This window comes from Chrysemys picta, chromosome 10 (genome assembly GCF_011386835.1).
Source record: "Chrysemys picta bellii isolate R12L10 chromosome 10, ASM1138683v2, whole genome shotgun sequence".
Lineage (NCBI taxonomy): Eukaryota > Metazoa > Chordata > Testudines > Emydidae > Chrysemys > Chrysemys picta.
This window is the reverse complement of record NC_088800.1, coordinates 81,881,889-81,900,775: the sequence shown is the minus strand read 5'-3', so window position 1 is coordinate 81,900,775 and position 18,887 is coordinate 81,881,889. Positions and strand designations below refer to the sequence as shown.

At 55.9% G+C, this 18,887-nt stretch overlaps 2 protein-coding genes across 6 annotated transcripts in view; one reads left to right on the top strand and one right to left on the bottom strand.

The window, feature by feature from the left end:
* Positions 1 to 8,650, top strand: part of FAM83G (family with sequence similarity 83 member G) — a 38,980-nt gene extending 30,330 nt beyond the window's left edge. Inside the window, exon 5 of the mRNA XM_024102341.3 lies at positions 1,820 to 8,650. Coding sequence (XP_023958109.2) covers positions 1,820 to 2,227 — 408 coding nt within the window. The 3' untranslated portion in view covers positions 2,228 to 8,650. The remainder of the gene's footprint in view (positions 1 to 1,819) is intronic.
* The window catches only part of SLC5A10 (solute carrier family 5 member 10), a 91,215-nt gene that overhangs the window by 56,487 nt on the left and 15,841 nt on the right, over positions 1 to 18,887 (bottom strand). For all 5 annotated transcript variants that reach the window (XM_024102344.3, XM_065560213.1, XM_024102342.3 and 2 more), the window contains 3 exons: positions 11,990 to 12,095; positions 8,477 to 8,557; positions 2,317 to 2,522 (listed from right to left, as the gene is read on the bottom strand). In XM_024102344.3, the coding sequence (XP_023958112.2) occupies positions 2,317 to 2,522; positions 8,477 to 8,557; positions 11,990 to 12,095 (393 nt within the window). The remainder of the gene's footprint in view (positions 1 to 2,316; positions 2,523 to 8,476; positions 8,558 to 11,989; positions 12,096 to 18,887) is intronic.

Genomic DNA, 18,887 nt, shown 5'->3' with positions numbered 1-18,887 from the left:
GTCATCTACAGCTGCAATGAGCAGGCGCCCCACAGCCACCCTGAGCTACCGGCATCCGGGGGGGGGGGGGCACCTCCGCTGACGCCAATGAAGTCGCTCTGGAAGGAGACTGGCATGGGTTAAGTGAGCCTCAGGCCCATAGATCCGAGAGAGGGGGAGGGCACGGGCTGGCCCAAGCAATTGAGTGGCTCTTTCCTGGCCCTTCCGTCCGACGAGCCAGGGAAGATGCCAAGTGCGGAGGCTGCCCTCGCGTCCCCATCGCGGTGACTCAGAGGAAGTCGCACGGCTGAATCACAGCGACGCGGCGCGAGCACCGGCCTGCCGGTCTCACCAGGGATTTCCCCTGGCCAGGAACCTCATTGAGGCTGATTCACAGTAGATGGCACAGGGGCAGGCTGGGGGTGATGAGGAGGTGCCACCTCACAAGCATCGGCCAGGGCACTGATCACTCATCCAAAGCTCTTAGAGAGGAAGGATGGCCCAGGGGTTGGGACGCCAATCTGGGCTTAGGGAGACCCAGCTTCAAGTTCTTGCTCCGCCACAGACTCCACAAGACCTTGGGCAAGTCACTTCATCTCGCTGTGCCTCAGTTTCCCATCTAGAAAGCGGGGTGTTGGGAGGCCCACGCCATTTCAGAGTGGGAGGCGCTCAGATGCTATGGAAGGAGGCCCAGAGATGCATCAGAGTGGCAGGGCCAGAACTACAGCCTAGTGGGTCACCTGCAAGGAGCCAGCGTGTTTCTCAGCAGTGCTGCTGGAGCTCAGAGCCTCGTGCCAGGGATCCTGTTTGCTGACGAGGCGTGGTGAAAACACGCACGGTGCATTGCCCGGCTTCCTAGCAATTGTCTCGGTTATCTAAATATTTGCTCTTGTCTCAACACGTTCAATGGGCTTTTGCACGACACCATCCAGCTGGGCCCTTTGGGTTTGTTCTGTTTGGATCCAGTGCCAAGAGGCCTCTCTGGCTCGGGCGTGGGGCCATATCGGCCTCAAAGCGGAGCCGGGACAAAGACACGCCCAGGATGTGCTGGCACATTGTGCCTTGTCAGTGAGTGTGAAATGCGACCTCCCGCGTGAGTGGAGGCATCTGATTTGGGTGTGGTTTTACGTCCATTTTGCAGGCTGGCATGGGAGCCCACAGCAAAGGATTGTGGGGAAAAGAAGCCATCCAGGGTATTTAACCAGCTAATAGGATGGAAACAGAGGGAGACAAATATCCAGTTTATGCAAGTGGTGGATTAAGAGTATTGGGGCCCGGACCCAATGTAAAGGCCCCTCTGCACAACTAATCAAGCCCCCCAGTGCTACGGTGCTGCTGGCTTCCTGCCACACCAATGTCACCTCCTGCTCCACCCTTCTCAGGTGGCATCTTCCCCACCACTGAAATCCACAGCTGCAAGTTGTGTCGGTCCGTGGGTCCCCTCCACGCCCAGAGCCAGGACCTGCAGCTGCATGGATCTTGCCTTAAGCCTGCATGAAGCAGCCACACCGAGGGTCGCAATGGGTGTTGAGGCTACTATACAGTGGCAGAGCACGGAGGTATCTCTGGAGACCTAAGTGATGCCGTGAATTTCTGGGGCAAACAGAGGGCAAGCTATCATCGGAGCCGTAATGGGAAACGCTGGGTTAATTCTTTCTCTTGGGGGTTTCCAGTCACCCCAGACCCGAGGAGAATTAGAGCTAGGGAATGGCGAAGGGACTCGCCCGAGGTTGCACAGTGTCAGTGGCAGAGCCAGGCCCACACGTAACATTTCAGGCGTGTGTGTCCAACCAATTCTTGCCAGTAACCATTATTCTCTTCTCTTGTCTTTATCAAACAGGGTCAGCCTTTCCACCACTATGTATCCAGGAACTCAGCATGCCCGGGACAAGGCATCCATGCCCCGAGACACGAGAAAAACCCAGGGCCCAGCAAATACAAGGCGGACGGAACCAGTGCTAAAAAACCCACCGCAGCCACCAGCTCCCCGCCATACTGGCAAAGCAAAGGTTTCAGTTCCATCAGGAACGTGCAGCCCGGCCAAGGCCTCCACAGAGCAACCGGCAAGCCCTTGTCCTCCCTCCCAGAAAGCCAGAGGACAGCGGACGAAGTGAGGACGCCACTCGGCATCCCGCTCACCAAACTCTCACAGTCCAAGCACCTCAAGACCAGGGCAGGCGGGGGCCAGCAGGTTTCCACCGACTCCAAACGGAGGCTCCCTGGGGCCGCCAGCCGCAAGGACCAGTAGGCACCGAAGCAGGTGGACTGCAAGTATTCAGAGGCCATAGAGCGGGGAGATGCAATTCCACGAGGGAGGGGGAATATGTTTACATTTACCTGGTCGGTGCACCAGTACCAAGTGGCCAAGACAGATAGCCCGAAAGTCATGCCAGTCCAGGGGAGGTCTCCGGAGACGGGATCTCGGAAGAGGTGCATGGCGTCCGCTCTGGGCAGGTGGCATGTTGTGTTGGGGATAATCTTGGCCGGAACAGCCTTTAAATAAGCCTCTGCCAAGTTCTGGTATCCTCCGATCTTGCTAAACGCTGGAAGGGAACGGGGAGGGGAAGCGGATTAGAGCACTGAAATACAAGCAGATCAGCTGGCAAAAGCCACAGCCTCCTTCCCCGGCAGAATCTTTCCTCCCTTCCCGCTTGCCCCAGGAGGCAGGGCCAGGGAAAGAACCACCACACGTTGCGACGGAATTTTATTCTTATTTAAGAGACACACGAGTCAGCTGGTGTTTTGCACAGTTGGGCCCGGTAGATTCCTGCTTCCCCCAGGGGACGCATCCCGGGTCCTGGATCCAGGCTCCCCATCGGGAGGCTCTCTCCACTGAGTTTGTACTTCCAAACTCCACTGAGTTTGTACTTCACTTTTATTAAAGCACAAAGGTCCCCGGGCAGCGGGATGTTCTTGTCTAGGTGGTAAAAGTGACCAGAGGAGGTAGCGACTGACTTGATTCGTGACGGTGCTAAGTGCAGGGTCCACACTTTGGTCTCAGAAGTCAGACCATTTTTTGTCGATCTAGGTAGTGACCTGATAGCCCCAGAGTCTCTGGGTACCTAGACACAAGTGCAATACAGACTCACTTCGCTGGGTTTTCTTAGGGTCCATCTACACTGCGAGCAGAGGTGATTGCAGCACGTGTAGACATATCTGAGCTCGCTTCGACCTAGCTAGCGTGAGCTATCGAAGCCCACCAGGTATCCTGGCTAGGTACTCGAGTGGCTAGACCTTACTTCTACTGGGACAGGAGTGAGCGAGACCAAAGCTAGCGCAGGCATGTCTGGACGTGCTGCAATCCCTTTCACAGCTCCAGCTGCAGCACAGATGTACCCTGAGAAATGGCATCTTCCCTCTGGAGCAGTTAATTCCCAGGGGTGAAAGTAACACCTGTGCTAAAGGCCTAGCCCCCCTGCTCTCCCCAAATCATCCCAAGCCTGGGCAGCCACTGGCAAATAAACCCCAGATTACAGACCCCGCCCCTCAGCAGCCCGCTTTCAGCGCCACCCATCCACTCCCAGCCCCGCCAACTTAAGCAGCGGCGACACTCATTGTGGCACAAGGATCTTGCGAAGCACCCAGCTGCCCGACAGCCCTGCTGCCAGGCCGGAATCCAGGCTTGCTTCCTCGCCGCCGCTGGGAGACGGCGCTAAATTCACCTTGCAGTTGCCCCACTGAAGCCAGGGGATTACCCTGGCTAGCTGGGAGGAGAATTTGGCTGCGGATGCATGGGAAGGCAACACACTTGGCTTGCAAAAGGAGGTGGGAAGATGCCCCTCCCCTTCCTCAGCACTTCCTTCCTAGCCAGTCCATGCAGGGGCACGAATATCCCGTCTGTGGCCACTTCCCATGAGAGCAGGCGCTGCACACACGACGCGGCACAGCGACGGTTACTCACACCCAAGAGGAGCTGCCAGTCTCCTCTTGCCCAAGCCCATGCCATGCCCCCACTGGGCACCGGGCGCAGACTCCTGCGCCCCAGCGGATGGGGCAGAGGTGAGGTAGCCGTCTGGGGGCAGGTTGAGGAAGCAGCCCCCACTACGAAGGGCTGGGCAAACCCCAGGCCCGGATATCGGGGGCTGCTTCTAGCACAACTTGTGGTGTTTGGGGCTGAATTTATTTTAAAGCGATGGAGGGAGAGGGGGGAAGCAGCTTGTCTCTGTCTCGCCTTCCGTTCCTCCTCTGCGGTGCTGCTTTGTGAGAATCAGAGCGGGGCCTGAACTGGAAGCCAGATCTAATGCCTCACCTCCACCCCAGATCTGACGCCCCCAGCTCTGACCCTCTCCCCCTCCATCCAGCCCAACTCTCAGCACCTTGGCATTAGCGACAGGTTAGATTCATGGGGTTGCCAGATCGGTATGGACCCTCCCCTCCATCCCCCACTCCTCCTTTCTGTGCCCTTTGAAGGGGGTCTATGCCAGGGCTGCCACCCGCGTGACTAGCTAGTGCCCATAAGTCACAGCGGCTGGCAGCCGAGAGAATTACCAGTGCAGCCCATGGAAACCAAATGCCCTGCTAGTGCTCCTCGGGGCCCAGGCCAAAACTGGGGGCCTGGTGAAAGACCTGGGCCGTCTGCTGGGCCTGCCCCATGGAGCCTTTCACGCTCCAGCCTGCTGCGGATTTGTGACTCCTAAGCCGGATGCTCCCAAACACCGGCATCCTTGGCTGGGAATTCGTTAGTGAGAATTCACACTCGGGTACTGGCAGCCCCGAGCCCAGACTTTATTCCTGGATTCCAAGGGCAGACGGGCCCATTGCGATCCCCTGGTCTGACCTCCCGCAGGACACAGCCCAGAACTGCCCTGGGTTCCTGCCGGTTTGAGCATGAGCAGCTCTTGTAGAAAAACATCCATCCTTCTACCTTCTCCTCTTCATTCCCCCCGGCCCCCTGCACTGGTTCCCCCCTAGAAATGAGCCCTGACCAAGCTCCGATCCAAACACCCCAGAACTTTGGGCTGATCAAAGTGCAGCGCTCTGTTTTGCCAGCAGTCCCCAGCTTTGTAACCGGCCAAGGCAAACGGCCCCCAGCAGTAGACGTTTGAGATCTGGGTCTGACTCTCAAGTTCGCAGCGTGAGCCCATCCCAGTTCCCTTTTTTAGATGCCACCCCAAAAATGCACATTACTCCTCTCTCGGTGTCTTTCCATTCCAGTGCAGTTCCATGAGCTGAGGACTTCAGTAACTCAGGCAGCGGTTACGGGCCCACTACAGGAGCAGATAGACAAGGGTCTCTGGCCTACGATGGGCAGGAGGGTCAGACTAGATGATCCTGATGGTCTTTTCTTCTCCAGAAGTCTGGGAGTCTGCAGTTTAGTCCTGGGACCATCAATCCCAGGCCAAAGTCAGAGGGGGCGGATGGATGTTTTCAGAGCATCGTCTGAGGACTTGAGCCCTCCCACACGCACACACTGCTTTGAGAACAGGCCGGTCGCATTGGGGAGAGGATCAGTGTTGGTAAACTCGCCCTGCCCTTGTGAAAGGGGAAGTGGCTACACGCCCACACCTGGTTAATCCCGGTGCGGGCGAGCCAAAGACCGGAGCAGGCGGGAAGCAAGAATACATGCTCTCTAATAAGAGTGGGCGGTTAGCGAATACTGAATCATAGTGGAAAGTAGGTAGATGCACTCCGGGCTCCGGGCCCTGCAGTATTTCCAAAGGCAGCAGTTTGCATGCAGCACCACTGGCATTTGCACACACGGGAGGTGTGGACCAACAGAGGGATGTTGCAGTTTGGGAGGCCCGCTGAGAATTTGTCCCACAGCTGTCTCATTAACGCCCAATGTGTTCACACACCAGGATTAATGTCTTTGTGGTGCACGCCAAAAGGAATCAGGGATTTAGGCTGTGCTTTCAATGACTTGCCATGGTAACCAAGCCATGAGCCACAACAACAGGGCGTGTGCGCGCGATGGTACGTTCCTCTACAGAGGTCGGGACAAGGGCTATTTGCATCAGTGCCGCAGGGGGTGGGCACACATACATTTGTGAGAGCCGGCCCACGGCTAATGATGGATAGGGGGATCTCAGCCCAGAACCCTGGGCCAGTCTGCTTGATTTTACCCCATCTAGAGCTGGGCTCACAACAGTGGGGTTGGGTTGCTGGCAGTTCCAAAAAGGTTTTCAAAAAGTGTTCGTTAATTGGAACATTTTGATTCAATTTCAAACTTTTTTTTTTAATTTATTTATTTGTTTTTTTTAACATTTTTGCATTTTTTAAATAAAATTGGGGGGAAATTAGACAAAATGGCGGGGGGAAGGAAATTCCAAAACCTAAAAAGTCATTTCAACCCCCAAAACTGAAACCTTTCTGAAAAACGTCAAAATGTTTCATGTCAAGATTTTGGAATTGTTTTTAGGGAGGTTGGTTTTCGTTTGATTTTTCTTGACCGGAAATATTTGCGGAAATCGACCCAAGTTCACAAAACGTTTCAACTGACAAAAATGTCAGATGAAAAATTTTGCCCAGTTCTACTCCCAACTGTGTGGTCATGGCTCGGTTTTTGTAGAACAGCTTGGTGGAGGTAGCTGTTTGTTACATGAACCCCGGACGAACCCGGTCTCTATGCAATCACGTGGTGCATGTATTTCCCACCAGGCTTTGGTGACTTGAGGCTGTTCCTCAAAGTATTGTGCTGTTGAGTATTTCTGCAATGACAGCCCAGAATGAGTAGTCGGCAGGGCCTGAACCTGTGACCTCGGATTTAAAAGCACAGGCCTCCACTGCTTGAGCTCAAGGAGCAGCTATTTTGCAGCCGGCTGGTAGTAGCGGATTCAACCCGGAGGCATTTGGGAACGACAGCCCCACATGAGCGGACGGTGAAGGTTAGCACGCCTGTGTGCACGCCATTCCCGCACTTGCACTCCTGCACAAAGGCCAGATTAAAAACCAATAGCCATAGAGGCCTTCGTGTTCGGCTGCCTGCTCCAAACCTGGGACAATACCCGGCATGCAAGGGCCTTTAGTTCTCTCTTCTCTGTCCCTAGCACAAATTGCGGCCCTCTTTTTGATCTGCACCTCAGGACGGTGGTTCTGATTTGGTTACTACCGGGGGGGAATTGTCCTGCCCTTTTTTGTACAGTCAAAACCTTGGCTGCTGTTTGCCTTTGGTTTGATTTCTGTCAATACATAGCGTCAGAGACAGTGCCCCCTCTCACCCTCCTCCACCCCCCAAAGAACAGGTGCTGAGCTGTACAGGGGGGGTGGAGGGGCTGCACAGAACAGGTGCAGCAAGGATCGTGGCGACATTGGCCGAGGAAGCGGGGGTGTCTGCGTTCTACCCTCCACTCTGCCCGACGCCCCAGCGATCTCGGGCAAGTCACGTAGGTCAAGGCTGGTCAGGCTTGGGTGCTTCACCTGATTTGGTTGGGAGCTCCTGGCGCCCAGCACCTCTGAAATCAAGCCAGTTACTTAGGCTCTGAGACTTTTCACCATGTTCCCTCCCCACGTGTAGACGTAACTGACTTTGGAGTTAGGGTGTGTAAACTCAGACGGCTATAGCAGCACAAGGGCAGTGTAGACACTCACTACAGTCCCGGGAGGGGGTTTCCCAGCAGCGTAGACAATCCATCTACCCGAGAGGCAGTGGATAGTTCAACACAAGAATTCTTCTGTCAACGTAGCGCTGTCTACACCCGGGGCTGGGCGACAGAGCTACGTCTCTCGGGTGGTGGATTTTTCCCACCCCTAAGAGCCGTAGCTGTGCCATTGTACGTTCCCGTTGTAGACCACCTCTAGCAGTAGACACCCAACTGTGAAAATTGTGCCTTAACCCTTCTGCACCTAAGTGCCCTGTCCGTAAAAGGAGGAGAACGAGACTTCCCTACCTCCCAGGGGTGTTGTGAGGCTATATTCACTCAGGCGCTCCAGTGATGAGCGCCAGGAAATGCCTGTGAATGAAGTTAGAGCAAAGCCGGAGGAAGACCCCGAGGAAGGGAAGAGAGTGCCCAACACCGGTTCCAGTTCCCTGGCTACATGCACGTGGAACGCTGACTCTCTCACGCCTGGGCTTTTGCTGTGCATGTTTCAGAGATCAAAGGAAGTGGCATTCTGACGTGGGCGGCTCCCTTCTGGGGATGCCCCAAATAACACCCTGGGAGTCAACAGCTGGGAATTCCCTGGAGAAAAACGTGAAATTCCGCTTGATAGTCAAACACCTAACCAGCCTGTCATCCTATATCGATCACATGGATACTGGGAGCCTGCCACGGAGAACAATGAAGCAGGAAGGGCAGTAGGTGGGGAATTCACCCGTGCAGAGACTCAGCATGACGTCTGTGCATCACTTAGACCCACAGGGCGGGCACACATGGGGATATGGCCACAGGGGAGCGTAAGCCGTCTGCAGCGTGACGAAGCTCACCCTAAACGTCTGGGCACGTGACTCGCTCGGATCAGGTATTTTAATTTATTTTGAAGACTGCTCGAGTTGTGCGACGAAAGAGGTTTCCCTGGAGGACGGGGGAGGGGCGGTGTCTGTGCAGCTCCCTGGCCTTACCTGTTACCGCTAAGATGACGGCTCCGATGATCATGATGAGCGTCTGCAGCGCGTCAGTGTAGATCACAGCTGCCAGCCCACCTGCACGAGACGGGAACGAGATACAGGGGGCTCAATCGGCACCGGGTCGGGCGTTGTTGTAATGTCAACAATAAACCCAACCATTCACCTGGAGACGTGTCCGTCCGTTATTGATCCCTGCTGAGCAGGAGACCTTCCACCAAGGTAAAACAGGAGGGCCAGCTCCGTTCACTGCTGTGCAGCCAAGAGTTATGGGGCTGCCTGTCTCCCCATGGGTGGGCTGGGGCCAGGCATACTCCAGTTGCAGAGCAGGGAGCGTAAGGGTGTTGCGCTCCCCCACAAGCGTAGAGGAGGCTGAGCCGTCCGTGTGGAGCAGGAGTCCCAAGCGCATGGGACAAAAAGGAAAGGGCGGGGGCGGGGGCATGGGTTCGTCTGGAAAGAGGAGCTGAAGTGAGCGCACCACGTTCTCACACTCCTGCGCAGAAGGCCATGCCGCGGCCATGCAGCAGCGCTCTCCTTAGCGCCAGAGCCGAGTCCCGGGCACCGATCTAGCCCACGCCTCTCTTTCCTCTTTGCACTTCTACAGGCAGCCCCCAGGGACGAAGACAGCCTCTTGCTCAGTCCTCCGGCCCGTCCTCCTCCCTCAACAAAGCAGGAATGCCCTCCCCTCCCCCCCCGGGATAACAGTCCGCTCTCTCATAGACTCATAGACTCATAGACTTTAAGGTCAGAAGGGACCATTATGATCATCTGGTCTGACCCCCTGCATGCTGCAGGCCATAAAACCGTCCCCGCCCCTTCCCTGGACTCTGCTGCTGAAGTCCCCAATCCTGTTATTAGTGACCTCAATCGGCAGAGACCCTCCTGCTAGAGATCCCTGCCCCATGCTGCGGAGGAAGGCGAAAAACCTCCAGAGGCTCAGCCAATCTGCCCTGGAGGAAAATTCCTTCCCGACCCCAAATATGGCGATCAGTAAGACCCCGAGCATATAGGCAAGAGTCTCCATCCTGACCCCTTTTAGCCATTATGCTATTTACCTACCATTGCTTGGTTTTCCTTGACAACTATGTTTTACCATTAAACCATTCCCTCCATAAACTTATCTAACTTAATCTTAAAGCCAGACAGGCAGGGACCAGCTGAGTGTTCTGGGTTTGTACAGCTCCTAGCACAACAGGGTCTCGGTCCATTAGAGCCTCTTAGAACGGTCGCAAAATGGGGCCGTTATTAATAGGTATGTGCGCGCGTCCAGGCCTGGGGCGCATAGGTGCTAATTCCTTAGTGCTTTGCCCTGTTTGTAACTAACCCAGCAACAGGGATTCCCGCACTCGGCTGTGGACTCCATTCCAGCCAACGCGAGAGCACTGCTAAGAAATGGATCCCTCCCTTTTCTTCCTTTCATCCCATTGCCCCTAAGTCTCCTGCCTGGTACTCCTCAAGCAATTCCACGCCCTCCCTGGTGTTCTCGCCCACCAGCTGCTGGCACTCTGAGCAGGTCCCCCATTAGTCATTGCCTAGCCAGGCCCTGTGATTTTAGCCCTTCTATGTCCTCTTTACCAAGCAACCCCTTTAGCCTTGTGGTTTGGCCAAGCCTGCTCACCTAGGGAGGTGGGAACTCGGCCAATGAAGAGCAGTGGCTTAAAAAGGTAGCTGAGTTGTAGCAAAAGGTTTGAAGCTATTGACTCCCGTCTCGTGGCAACATGTCTGGGTTTCACATAACCAGTAACATCCGATTCGATTACACGCATTTTAAGAGATGTTCTCCTGGTTCAATGGCTCAGTGACCCCACCCACTCGCTGAGCTCATAGAGTTAAATACCCAACACCCACATATGCTCTATGGACTGAAAAACACGCGGACACAATTTGTTTGGAACTAGAGAGTCACGGTGACATCCGAATAGCGTTTAGAGCGGGGTGGGCGAACTTTTTGGCCCAAGGGCCACATTGGGGTATGGAAATTGTATGGTGGGCCATGAATTCTCACAAAATTGGGGTTGGGGTGTGGGAGGGGGTGAGGGCTCTGGCTGCGGGCTCTGGGATGGGGCCCAAAATGACGAGTTCGGGGAACGGGAGGGGGCTCCGGATTAGGGTGTGGGGGGGGGTGAGAGCTCTGGGGATGAGGGGTTTGGGGTGCAGGAGGGTGCTCTGGGCTGGGACCGAGGGGTTCAGAGGGCGGGAGGGGGATCAGGGCTGGGGTAGGGGGTGGGGGTACGGGGGAAGGGTCTGAGGGCTCTGGCTGGGGGTGCAGGCTCTGGGGTGGGGCTGAAGGGCTTGGGGTACAAGAGGGGACTCTGGGCTGGGACCGAGGGGTTCAGAGGGCGGGAGGGGGATCAGTGCTGTGGCAAGGGATTAGGGTGTGTGTGGGGGGGCTCAGTGGTGCAGGCTCTGGGCGGTGCTTACTGCAAGCAGCTCCTGGAAGCATGTTCCCTCTCTGGCTCTGAGGCATGGCCAGGTGGCTCTGTGCACTGCCCCATCTGTTGACTCCAGCTCCCATTGGCTGGGAACCACGGCCAATGGGAGCTGCGGGGGCAACACCTGTGGACAGGGCAGCACGCAGAGCTGCCTGGCCATGCCTCTGTGTAGGAGCCGGAGGGGGGTCATGCCGGCTGCTTCCTGGGAGCTTCGCAGGGCGGGGCAAGCCCCTGACCCCGCTCCCCGGCTGGAGCGGGGCAAACCCCCGACCCTGCTGCCCGGCGGGAGCTGAGAGCCAGATTAAATGGTCTGACAGGCCGGATATGGCCGATGGGCCGTAGTTTGCCCACCCCTGGTTTAGAGGTACTGAGGAGGTGTATTGCTTTGATTGAGAGAAGAGAAGAGATTGGGCCAAACTTTCTGGGCTGGCGTGACTCCCCTGGCACTGACGATGAAGGGAACCGCCACTCCTGCTAATAATTCAGGGGCCTGCCAAGGAGATCGGACCCGGTGGTCTGTGCAGGGTGGAAGCCAGGAACTCATGAATTCTACTCCCAGCTCTGAGCCTCACTACCTGTGAATGGTTGGGGAAATCCCATTGGTCAGCCCACCTGTAACGCAGGGAGAACACTGGTTACTACCTCCCCTCCGGGCACGAGTGAGCTGAGATTTGTGGTCTTTGAAGCCGAAGAGCACGAAGGATTCCGATAAGCAGGGAAGTTGGTGGTGAAGTGCATTCGCTAAGGCCCTTCGGATAAAGGATTGGACCCTCTTAGGATGGTCACCATGTGGCCATTAATAATAGGCCCACCTGTGTGCACATGTACATATATACGATAGAATCCAAGGCACATGTTGCAGAGGGAGGAAGTTACTGGACATGAGAAGCCCACTCATGCAGCCCTCACTCCAGTAGTCCTGCTGACTTCCCTGGCCCAGGCAGCGTCTAGAAGTGCAGGGAATCCCAAGCCAATGAGCCGAGAGGTATTTCACTAGCTAGAAGTGGAACGTAAGCGTTGTGCGCCCAACAGAGCGCCGGCCTCGGAGTCCTTCCTGCTCCAACCCTTGGCAACTTACCAGCGATGGTGTAGAGAGCTGTGACCACCAGCATCAGGACGGTGGAGAGGTAGAGGTTCCAGCCCAGGCAAACTTGTACAAACAGGGCCCCCGAGTACAGATCTGTCTGCATGTGAAATAAAGAACACGGCGTTTGGGTGAGGCCCATGGCTACGCCCTGCCAACACCCAGAGAGGTGGGAATGGGGACAATCTACCCAGAGCTAACCTGGGTACCACGAGAGCTTAGCACCTTCTGCCATGCACCCAACTGGAGGCAAGTGCTTCCCCACACGGGCACCATGTGACGTGAGCTGGAGGTCTCAGCCCGCTTCAGCCGAGCACAGAACCACTGGCAATAACCAGGGGACTGACCTGCCCTTCCCACCCGAGTAGTGCCCTGCAGGGCAGAGCTGGGCAGGCAACACCAAGGGAAGCTCCAAATGCCACTTCCCCGTGGTGGGCCCGTTTGGAGAGAAATTGAGTATGTCAGTCATCAGGGCTGGCAACCTGGCCTCTCTCACACAGGGGTCTAATCCTTAACGAGGAGGCAGTGTGGTCTAGTGGCTAGCGCACTTGCGTGGCACTCAGGACACATGGGTTCCATTCCCAGCTCTGGGGTTGGCCTGCTGGGGGCACCTTGGTCAAGTCAGTTGACTTCTCTGTGCCTCAGTTTCCCCGACTGTAAGATGAGGCTAATGATACCGACCGCCTGTGTGACGTGCTTTCAGATCTCCGGAGGACGAGTGCTATAGAAGAGCTTGGGATTATTATTATCCCACCAGGCGCTGGCCTGTCCCCATTCCCTTGAGAACAAAGGAGAGTTAAGGGTGCTCAGAACCTGCCAGGATCGGGCCTGTCACTGCCCCATTGCTGACCCTACCGCTGAGAAGGCAGATGGTCACTGCAGAAGTGGAACCAGCCAGACTCAGCAACTCCCCACGGTAGGTAACTCCTCACTAGCACACTCTCCTCCTAGCACTACTTTCAGCCGAGGATCTCAAAGCACTCTAGAAACATTCACTCATTAAGCCTCATACAACCCTTGACAGGCAGGCGAGCGCCAGGTGGGGAAACTGAGGCAGGGCACGGTCAAGTGACTCAGCCATGGTCACGCAGCAAGTCAGCGGAAGATTCAGGAGCAGAACCCGGGAGCCCCGACTCCCCCATGCTCTGCCTCACATCTTTGTTGTTTCAGGCTAAGCGCAGGTCATGCTTTCAGAGCAGGATCCGTCCAGGAGCGGCGCCAGGGTTTTTGGCGCCCTAGGCAGGGGTCCTTCCGTGCTCCCGGTCGTCGTCGGCAATTCTGCGGCGGTGGGGTCCTTCCGCGCTCCCGGTCTTCGGGGCACTTCGGCGGCGGGTCCCGGAGCGAGTGAAGGACCCGCTGCCGAATTGCCGCCAAAGACCCGGAGTGCAGAAGGACTCCCCCACCGCCGAATTGCCGCCAAGCGCGGCAAAATGCCCCCCCCCCCCCGAAATCCTGGTGCCCTAGGCAACCGCCTAGGTTGTCTAAATGGAAGCGCCGGCCCTGGATCCGTCCCCTGGTGCTCCGGGGAGCGGAGACGACCTCGGCAGGGTCACTAGCTCAGATACCTCAGAACTAGAGACGCTAATTCCCAGTTACGCTGAACTCCTGATATGACGCACGATGGCACAGCGCCACAACACCTTGAGTCTCTCCCATGTGCCACACCCATGCCCGGAAGGCAGCGAGCTTGGTGGAGCACCAAGGGGAGGACGGCTCAGGCGGATAAGAGGGGCGGGCTGCTCTCAGTCCCCGGGCCAGGCACTCAGTTCTCCTGGGAAAGGCCATTAAGCTACCTCATCTCTGCAACATCCACCATTGGGCCCTTCCCAAAGAGAGGCCGGGGTGGCTGGGGAGAGCCGGAGGCAGAGTGGAAGAGGGCCTGGCCCCCAGGAGAAAATGGAGCACGGGAAACACAAGGGAGTTGTTCTCCCCCGTGGTGGCAGGGTGCCGCAGAGGCTGTGCAGCATCCAGACCCCCACAGACCCTGAACCTAGAGATGGTTGGAGGGGAACTCAGCTCTTCCCCTCGGTCCCTATTTTCTGTCTACTCAGCAAACTCCTTTGCCGTCTCTGCCACCCTTCGGCAGGCCAGCGGGTGCAGTAATGGGGGAGGGCCAGTCTCTCTCTCTCTGCTTGACTGGATTCGTTCCCTTGGCAGCCGCCGCCGCCTTTGAAAAGCCTGCCAAGCCGTTTCTCAGAGCCCCGCTCCCCGCCAGCTGGAGTGGGATGCTGAAGCTGTCAGAGCTTTGGGCCATCCCCAGTGGGGCAGTGGGCCACGAGCTGGGGCGCTCACATGTGCAGATGGAGTTCATGCCAAGCACATCACAGATAAGATCCACGCCAGGAGAGGAGCAAATGGGCTGAGTGCAAACACGAGAGGAATCGTTGGGTCTGTATATCTATAACACCTCTTAGCTGAAGAGCTCAGAGCAAACCATTACTCAACCTCCCCACAAGCTGATTAAAGATTATACCCATTTGACAGATGGAGAAACTGAGGCACTCAGCGGTGATAGGTGTTGCTTGCAGTTGGGCAGCAAAAAGTAGCAAAGTGAGGGATCAAACCCAGCAACCCTGACTTCCACTCCCCTGCTCTAGCCACCACACCAGATTTGCAGCCCCCAGGGTTGGGTGTATGCTGAGATCGGCCAAAGGAGCCGTTCTAACACACACCAGAGGTTCCGCGAGCCCAGCTTCTGGGGCACAAGGAGGAGATGTTGCTATGAGATTGCAGCAAGACGCCTTGAGGGACCCCAGCTCTGCTGGTCACCTGGGAGAGCCCCCCCACCACCACCGGGGGAGGGACTAGTCACTCCAAAACCCTTTAAACCTCATCATTCGATGAAATGTCACCTTTGACCGAAAGCCGGGGGAATGTCCCGGCACATCTCTTCCCTGGCATGTCGCTGGTTGCAAGGCTACCACCCACATGGAGAGCTCTCTCCAGGGCACCATCCTTCCGAGCCTTGTTCATTTGTGGCATCACACCCTGTTCGAATCACGCGGCTCCACGGGACTGGAACGGAAGGACCCAAACCAACGGCCGCCCATTGGCACCTTCCACTGCCCAGCAGAGAGCATGCATGGAAAGATCAGTGGGAGGTTAGTTAAAAATGTAGGGCCAGATCCTCAGCTGGTGCAAATCATCCCAACTCCACGGACGCCCATTTACCCCAGCTAAGGATCTCAGAGTTCACAGGGCAGCCAGGCGGGTGCAGGAGGTGTAGTTTATATCTCCTTGGGCCAGCCCCCAGTTAGTCAGGCCTCCAAAGCAGAGCCTTTCAGAGGTGCCAGGGGAAGACCTGCTGACGAAGGGCGAGAGGTGGTTATTAGTAAGAGACCCTTTCCAGGATGGAACTTGGTCCCAGACCAGACTAGCCTTGGGAGGCAGCAAACTAGGGGCCAGGCCACCTGGCTTTTATTCCAGTCCCTGCCGGGTGACCTTGGGCAAGTGAGTTTCCCTGTGAGTAGAACATGGATAACCACACTCGCTCACCCAGCCTGAGAAAGCACCCAGATCAACAGAGGAAAGGGCTAAATATAATCATTCATGCCCCAACCCCTCGCACACTTTCCACAGCACCTTCCACGCCAGCATCTTGGCTTCTGGCCTAAGAGGGGCAGGACCCCAGAGCGTGCCTTCTGTTTGGAGCAAGGGAAGGAGGAGTCGTCCCAGAAATGCAAACAGGATGGTGGAAGGAACAGAAAGAGCCCCACGTTCCCCAGGTCATGGGGGATTGTAGCACTTCCCACTGTTATACAGAACCCAGGTGCAGACGTCACTCCTTCGCCAGCAGGATCTCCAGCATGCCTGAGGTATCTCAGTGGGAGCCGAACAGGCCCAACAGACGTTACTGGAAGAGTCCCAGATTAACAAGGCCTTTAGCTTGGAAAGTTCAGGAGAAGAGGAGGACTTGGTAAGTCTCAACCCCACAGGAGCTTCACGAATGCGGCTTGTGGATGTTCTGCGAGCTGGTGGGATGCCTACCAATTTAATCAGGAGGGTCCCGGCTACACATGGTGCTGGGGCGCAGCTTGATCGACACAGCTGAGCTGCGTCACACACAGCTCAGCAAAGCAGGGCATCAACATTCTCCACGGGATTTGCGACGGGATTGTGCATGTGGAACCGAGGGCAAGATCTTGCACTCAAGGTCAAGGCTTCTCCGAGGGTGAGGTGCAAACCACAGGCACATGGGCCCAGCCTCACGCTGGGTGACGAGAATGAACCAGCCCTGTCTGACATCCCCGGGAGCCGGCCAGCCAGGACACGGGAGGGACACGCGCTGTTCTCTAATCTTCCAAAGAATGTCAGCAGCGTGTTCTGCCGACCGGCATGGAATTAGCCCTCTGGCTGGACCTGCCAGGCTCCATCCCTGCTGGATATCTGTGAGCTGCTGCCGCTCTCGGGGCCTAAGACACAGATCCAGCACCGGTGCCCAGCCCAAGCAATTGCGGATCTCTCTCTCTCTGCAGCATCCTGGGGGCGTGGGGGTAAGCAAGAAGGAATCCTCCCACCAGTCTGCCAAGGAGTCCCTCCATGGCCATTACTGCAGGCTAGCTGGAAGAGCCCTTGCTCTCTATGGTGGGAAAATAGCTGGTGGATCTTTGCATGTATGGACTCACCCACACTGTCCCCACATTCTGCCCTTGCTCCACTGCCCAAACCCCCTTGGGTTTGGGGTGTTGGTATCCCTGACTTGGAATAGAGCCCAGCCCACATGTTTGTACCACTCCACTTCTACAGCAGCCAACACCCTCAGGGAGGAGATCCAGGATTGTCCCCTAGCTGAACAAAACATTTGACTCTTTTTAACGAACAGCCGTGCCATTCGTAATTAACGACTGTATGATGTAATGCCCAGGCTGGGGCCAGAACTTCTGCTGACGTCCCCCGAGCTGTGCTGGAGTCAATCACGCTCTGCTGATCTCGAGGCTGTGGCCCATTCATGGTGGGTGTTTTAGTTAATGGTTCTAGCTAGGTTACGAATTTGCCTCCATTCCGGCCAGGCCATCCCTAAAGGAGAGGCCAGGTCAGTACCCAGGGTCCATTAAGATCTTGGATTCTCTGCTTAGGCTGGTAGGGGGCGGGCAATTGAATACTGGCTGTGCTTGATGTGTGCGCCTTTCCATAGAGAACATATGACCAAAGCCGCAACTAAGCCCTAATAGGACTTTGGGTCACTGTCTTATCCAGCCCCCCAGGAATGGCGCCAGATGCCAGCATCAGCTCCTAGACTAGGTAATTCCACTGCAACGGGTCAGAGATCAGCAGAAACTCACCAATAACAATAATGATACCCAGGGCCATGCTTCACCCTGAGACTCTAAGGGGGAAGGCTTGGGAGCCGGTCACACTCCCCTAAGCCACTAGTCCCAGCACAAGGTATTATTAATTTAGAGGGTCATTCTCCATTGGTGGGAGCATGATGAAGCATCAGCTTCGCCCGACCACAGTTCCATCCCAGCATGGAGCTGGGAGTAAAGGGGCCATTGTCCGTCACGTTCCCTGGAGCTCCCAATGTTCTTCTCCGGAGTGATTTACCGTCTTTCATGTCCACGCTTGCCAGCTTCTAAGCCGTCATTCCTGGGAGTGCCCCCACCCCAGCAAGCCTTCACTTTGCCCCCTCGCCCGGCTGGTAGGATGCAGCCTTGGAGAGCAGATTTCATAACTGCTCCTCCTGGGTTCCTTAAGGTCTAACAATGTTTGCTGCCAGCTACATCTGGTGCAGATGCCTTTAATTCCTGGCTCTGAAGAGGCCATGACATCTCCGCCTGCTTTGTAATTTTGCTAGGGTGGCAAACAATGAGAGAACATGTGACTGGTTAATAAGACGTCCCAAAGACAAAAACAAGCTCATTAAAAGCAGGCCTGAACCATGCACGAGACAAGTAATTTCCATCGTACAAGGAGGGCAAAGCCTTTGAAGTCAGGCCCTACGGTCTTGGCAGGAGGCTTGCCCTTCCCTGCACCCATGAGTGACCTCACTTGAAAACTGGCTCTTACCCAATGCCGTCAGCAAGGCACAAGAGAGAAAACAGGCGCAAGGCAGCATTTGGATTTAATGGGGTTAACCCCGTGGCCCAGGTAAAGCCAGGACGTCGGCAGCCAGGGAACATACATGATCTTTAAAGCAGGCCGATACCCACAGTGGGCTGCCCAGCCAGATAGGGTGCTCCGTATATTCTTACATGATGCCATCTACTAGCTGGGGACAAAGACCCCTGGGGACGCCCATCCCGAGTGCCTGAAGTCTAACACCCCACTTGAGTTGGCAGTAGAATTTGAACCTGCGACCTTCAGCTTAGCTGGGTGCAATTGTAGGTTCGCACTTTCCCCTAAAGCATCCCGCAACAGTCCACATCGGAGGCAGGACATGGCTCAGTTTGTCCCTGTGGGCTTTCAAACATTCATCCCAACATATGGCTGGCAACAACTATCTGATCCAAATGCACCAGGAACGGAGCTAGTGTAACAGCGACAGACCCCGGTTGTCGGCGGGTGGGATCGAACCTGAGACCTCTAGAACTTAGTGCAGGAGCCTCTACTACATGAGCTAAAAGCCAACTGGCTGTTAGCGAAGCCTGTAGAGCAGACTCATTAATCTCTGTCTCTCTCTAAGGGCTTGTCTACACCACGCAGCCTTGTCGCTAAAAGTCAGCGTGGGTAAATGCTCTTTGTCGGTACTTTTGCCAACCAAATATTTCCAGGCCCGCGAGCGGCATTAGCTTTGTCGGCAGGAGAGTGCTCCTGCCGACAAAGGCGAGTTCACACTGCCACTTGCGATGGCAACATTTTTGTCTCTCTCGGGTGGGGCTTTATTAAGTACCCGTGAAAGACAAAAGTTTTGTCGACAACTTCTCAGTGTAGACAAGCCCTAAGTGGTCTCGGT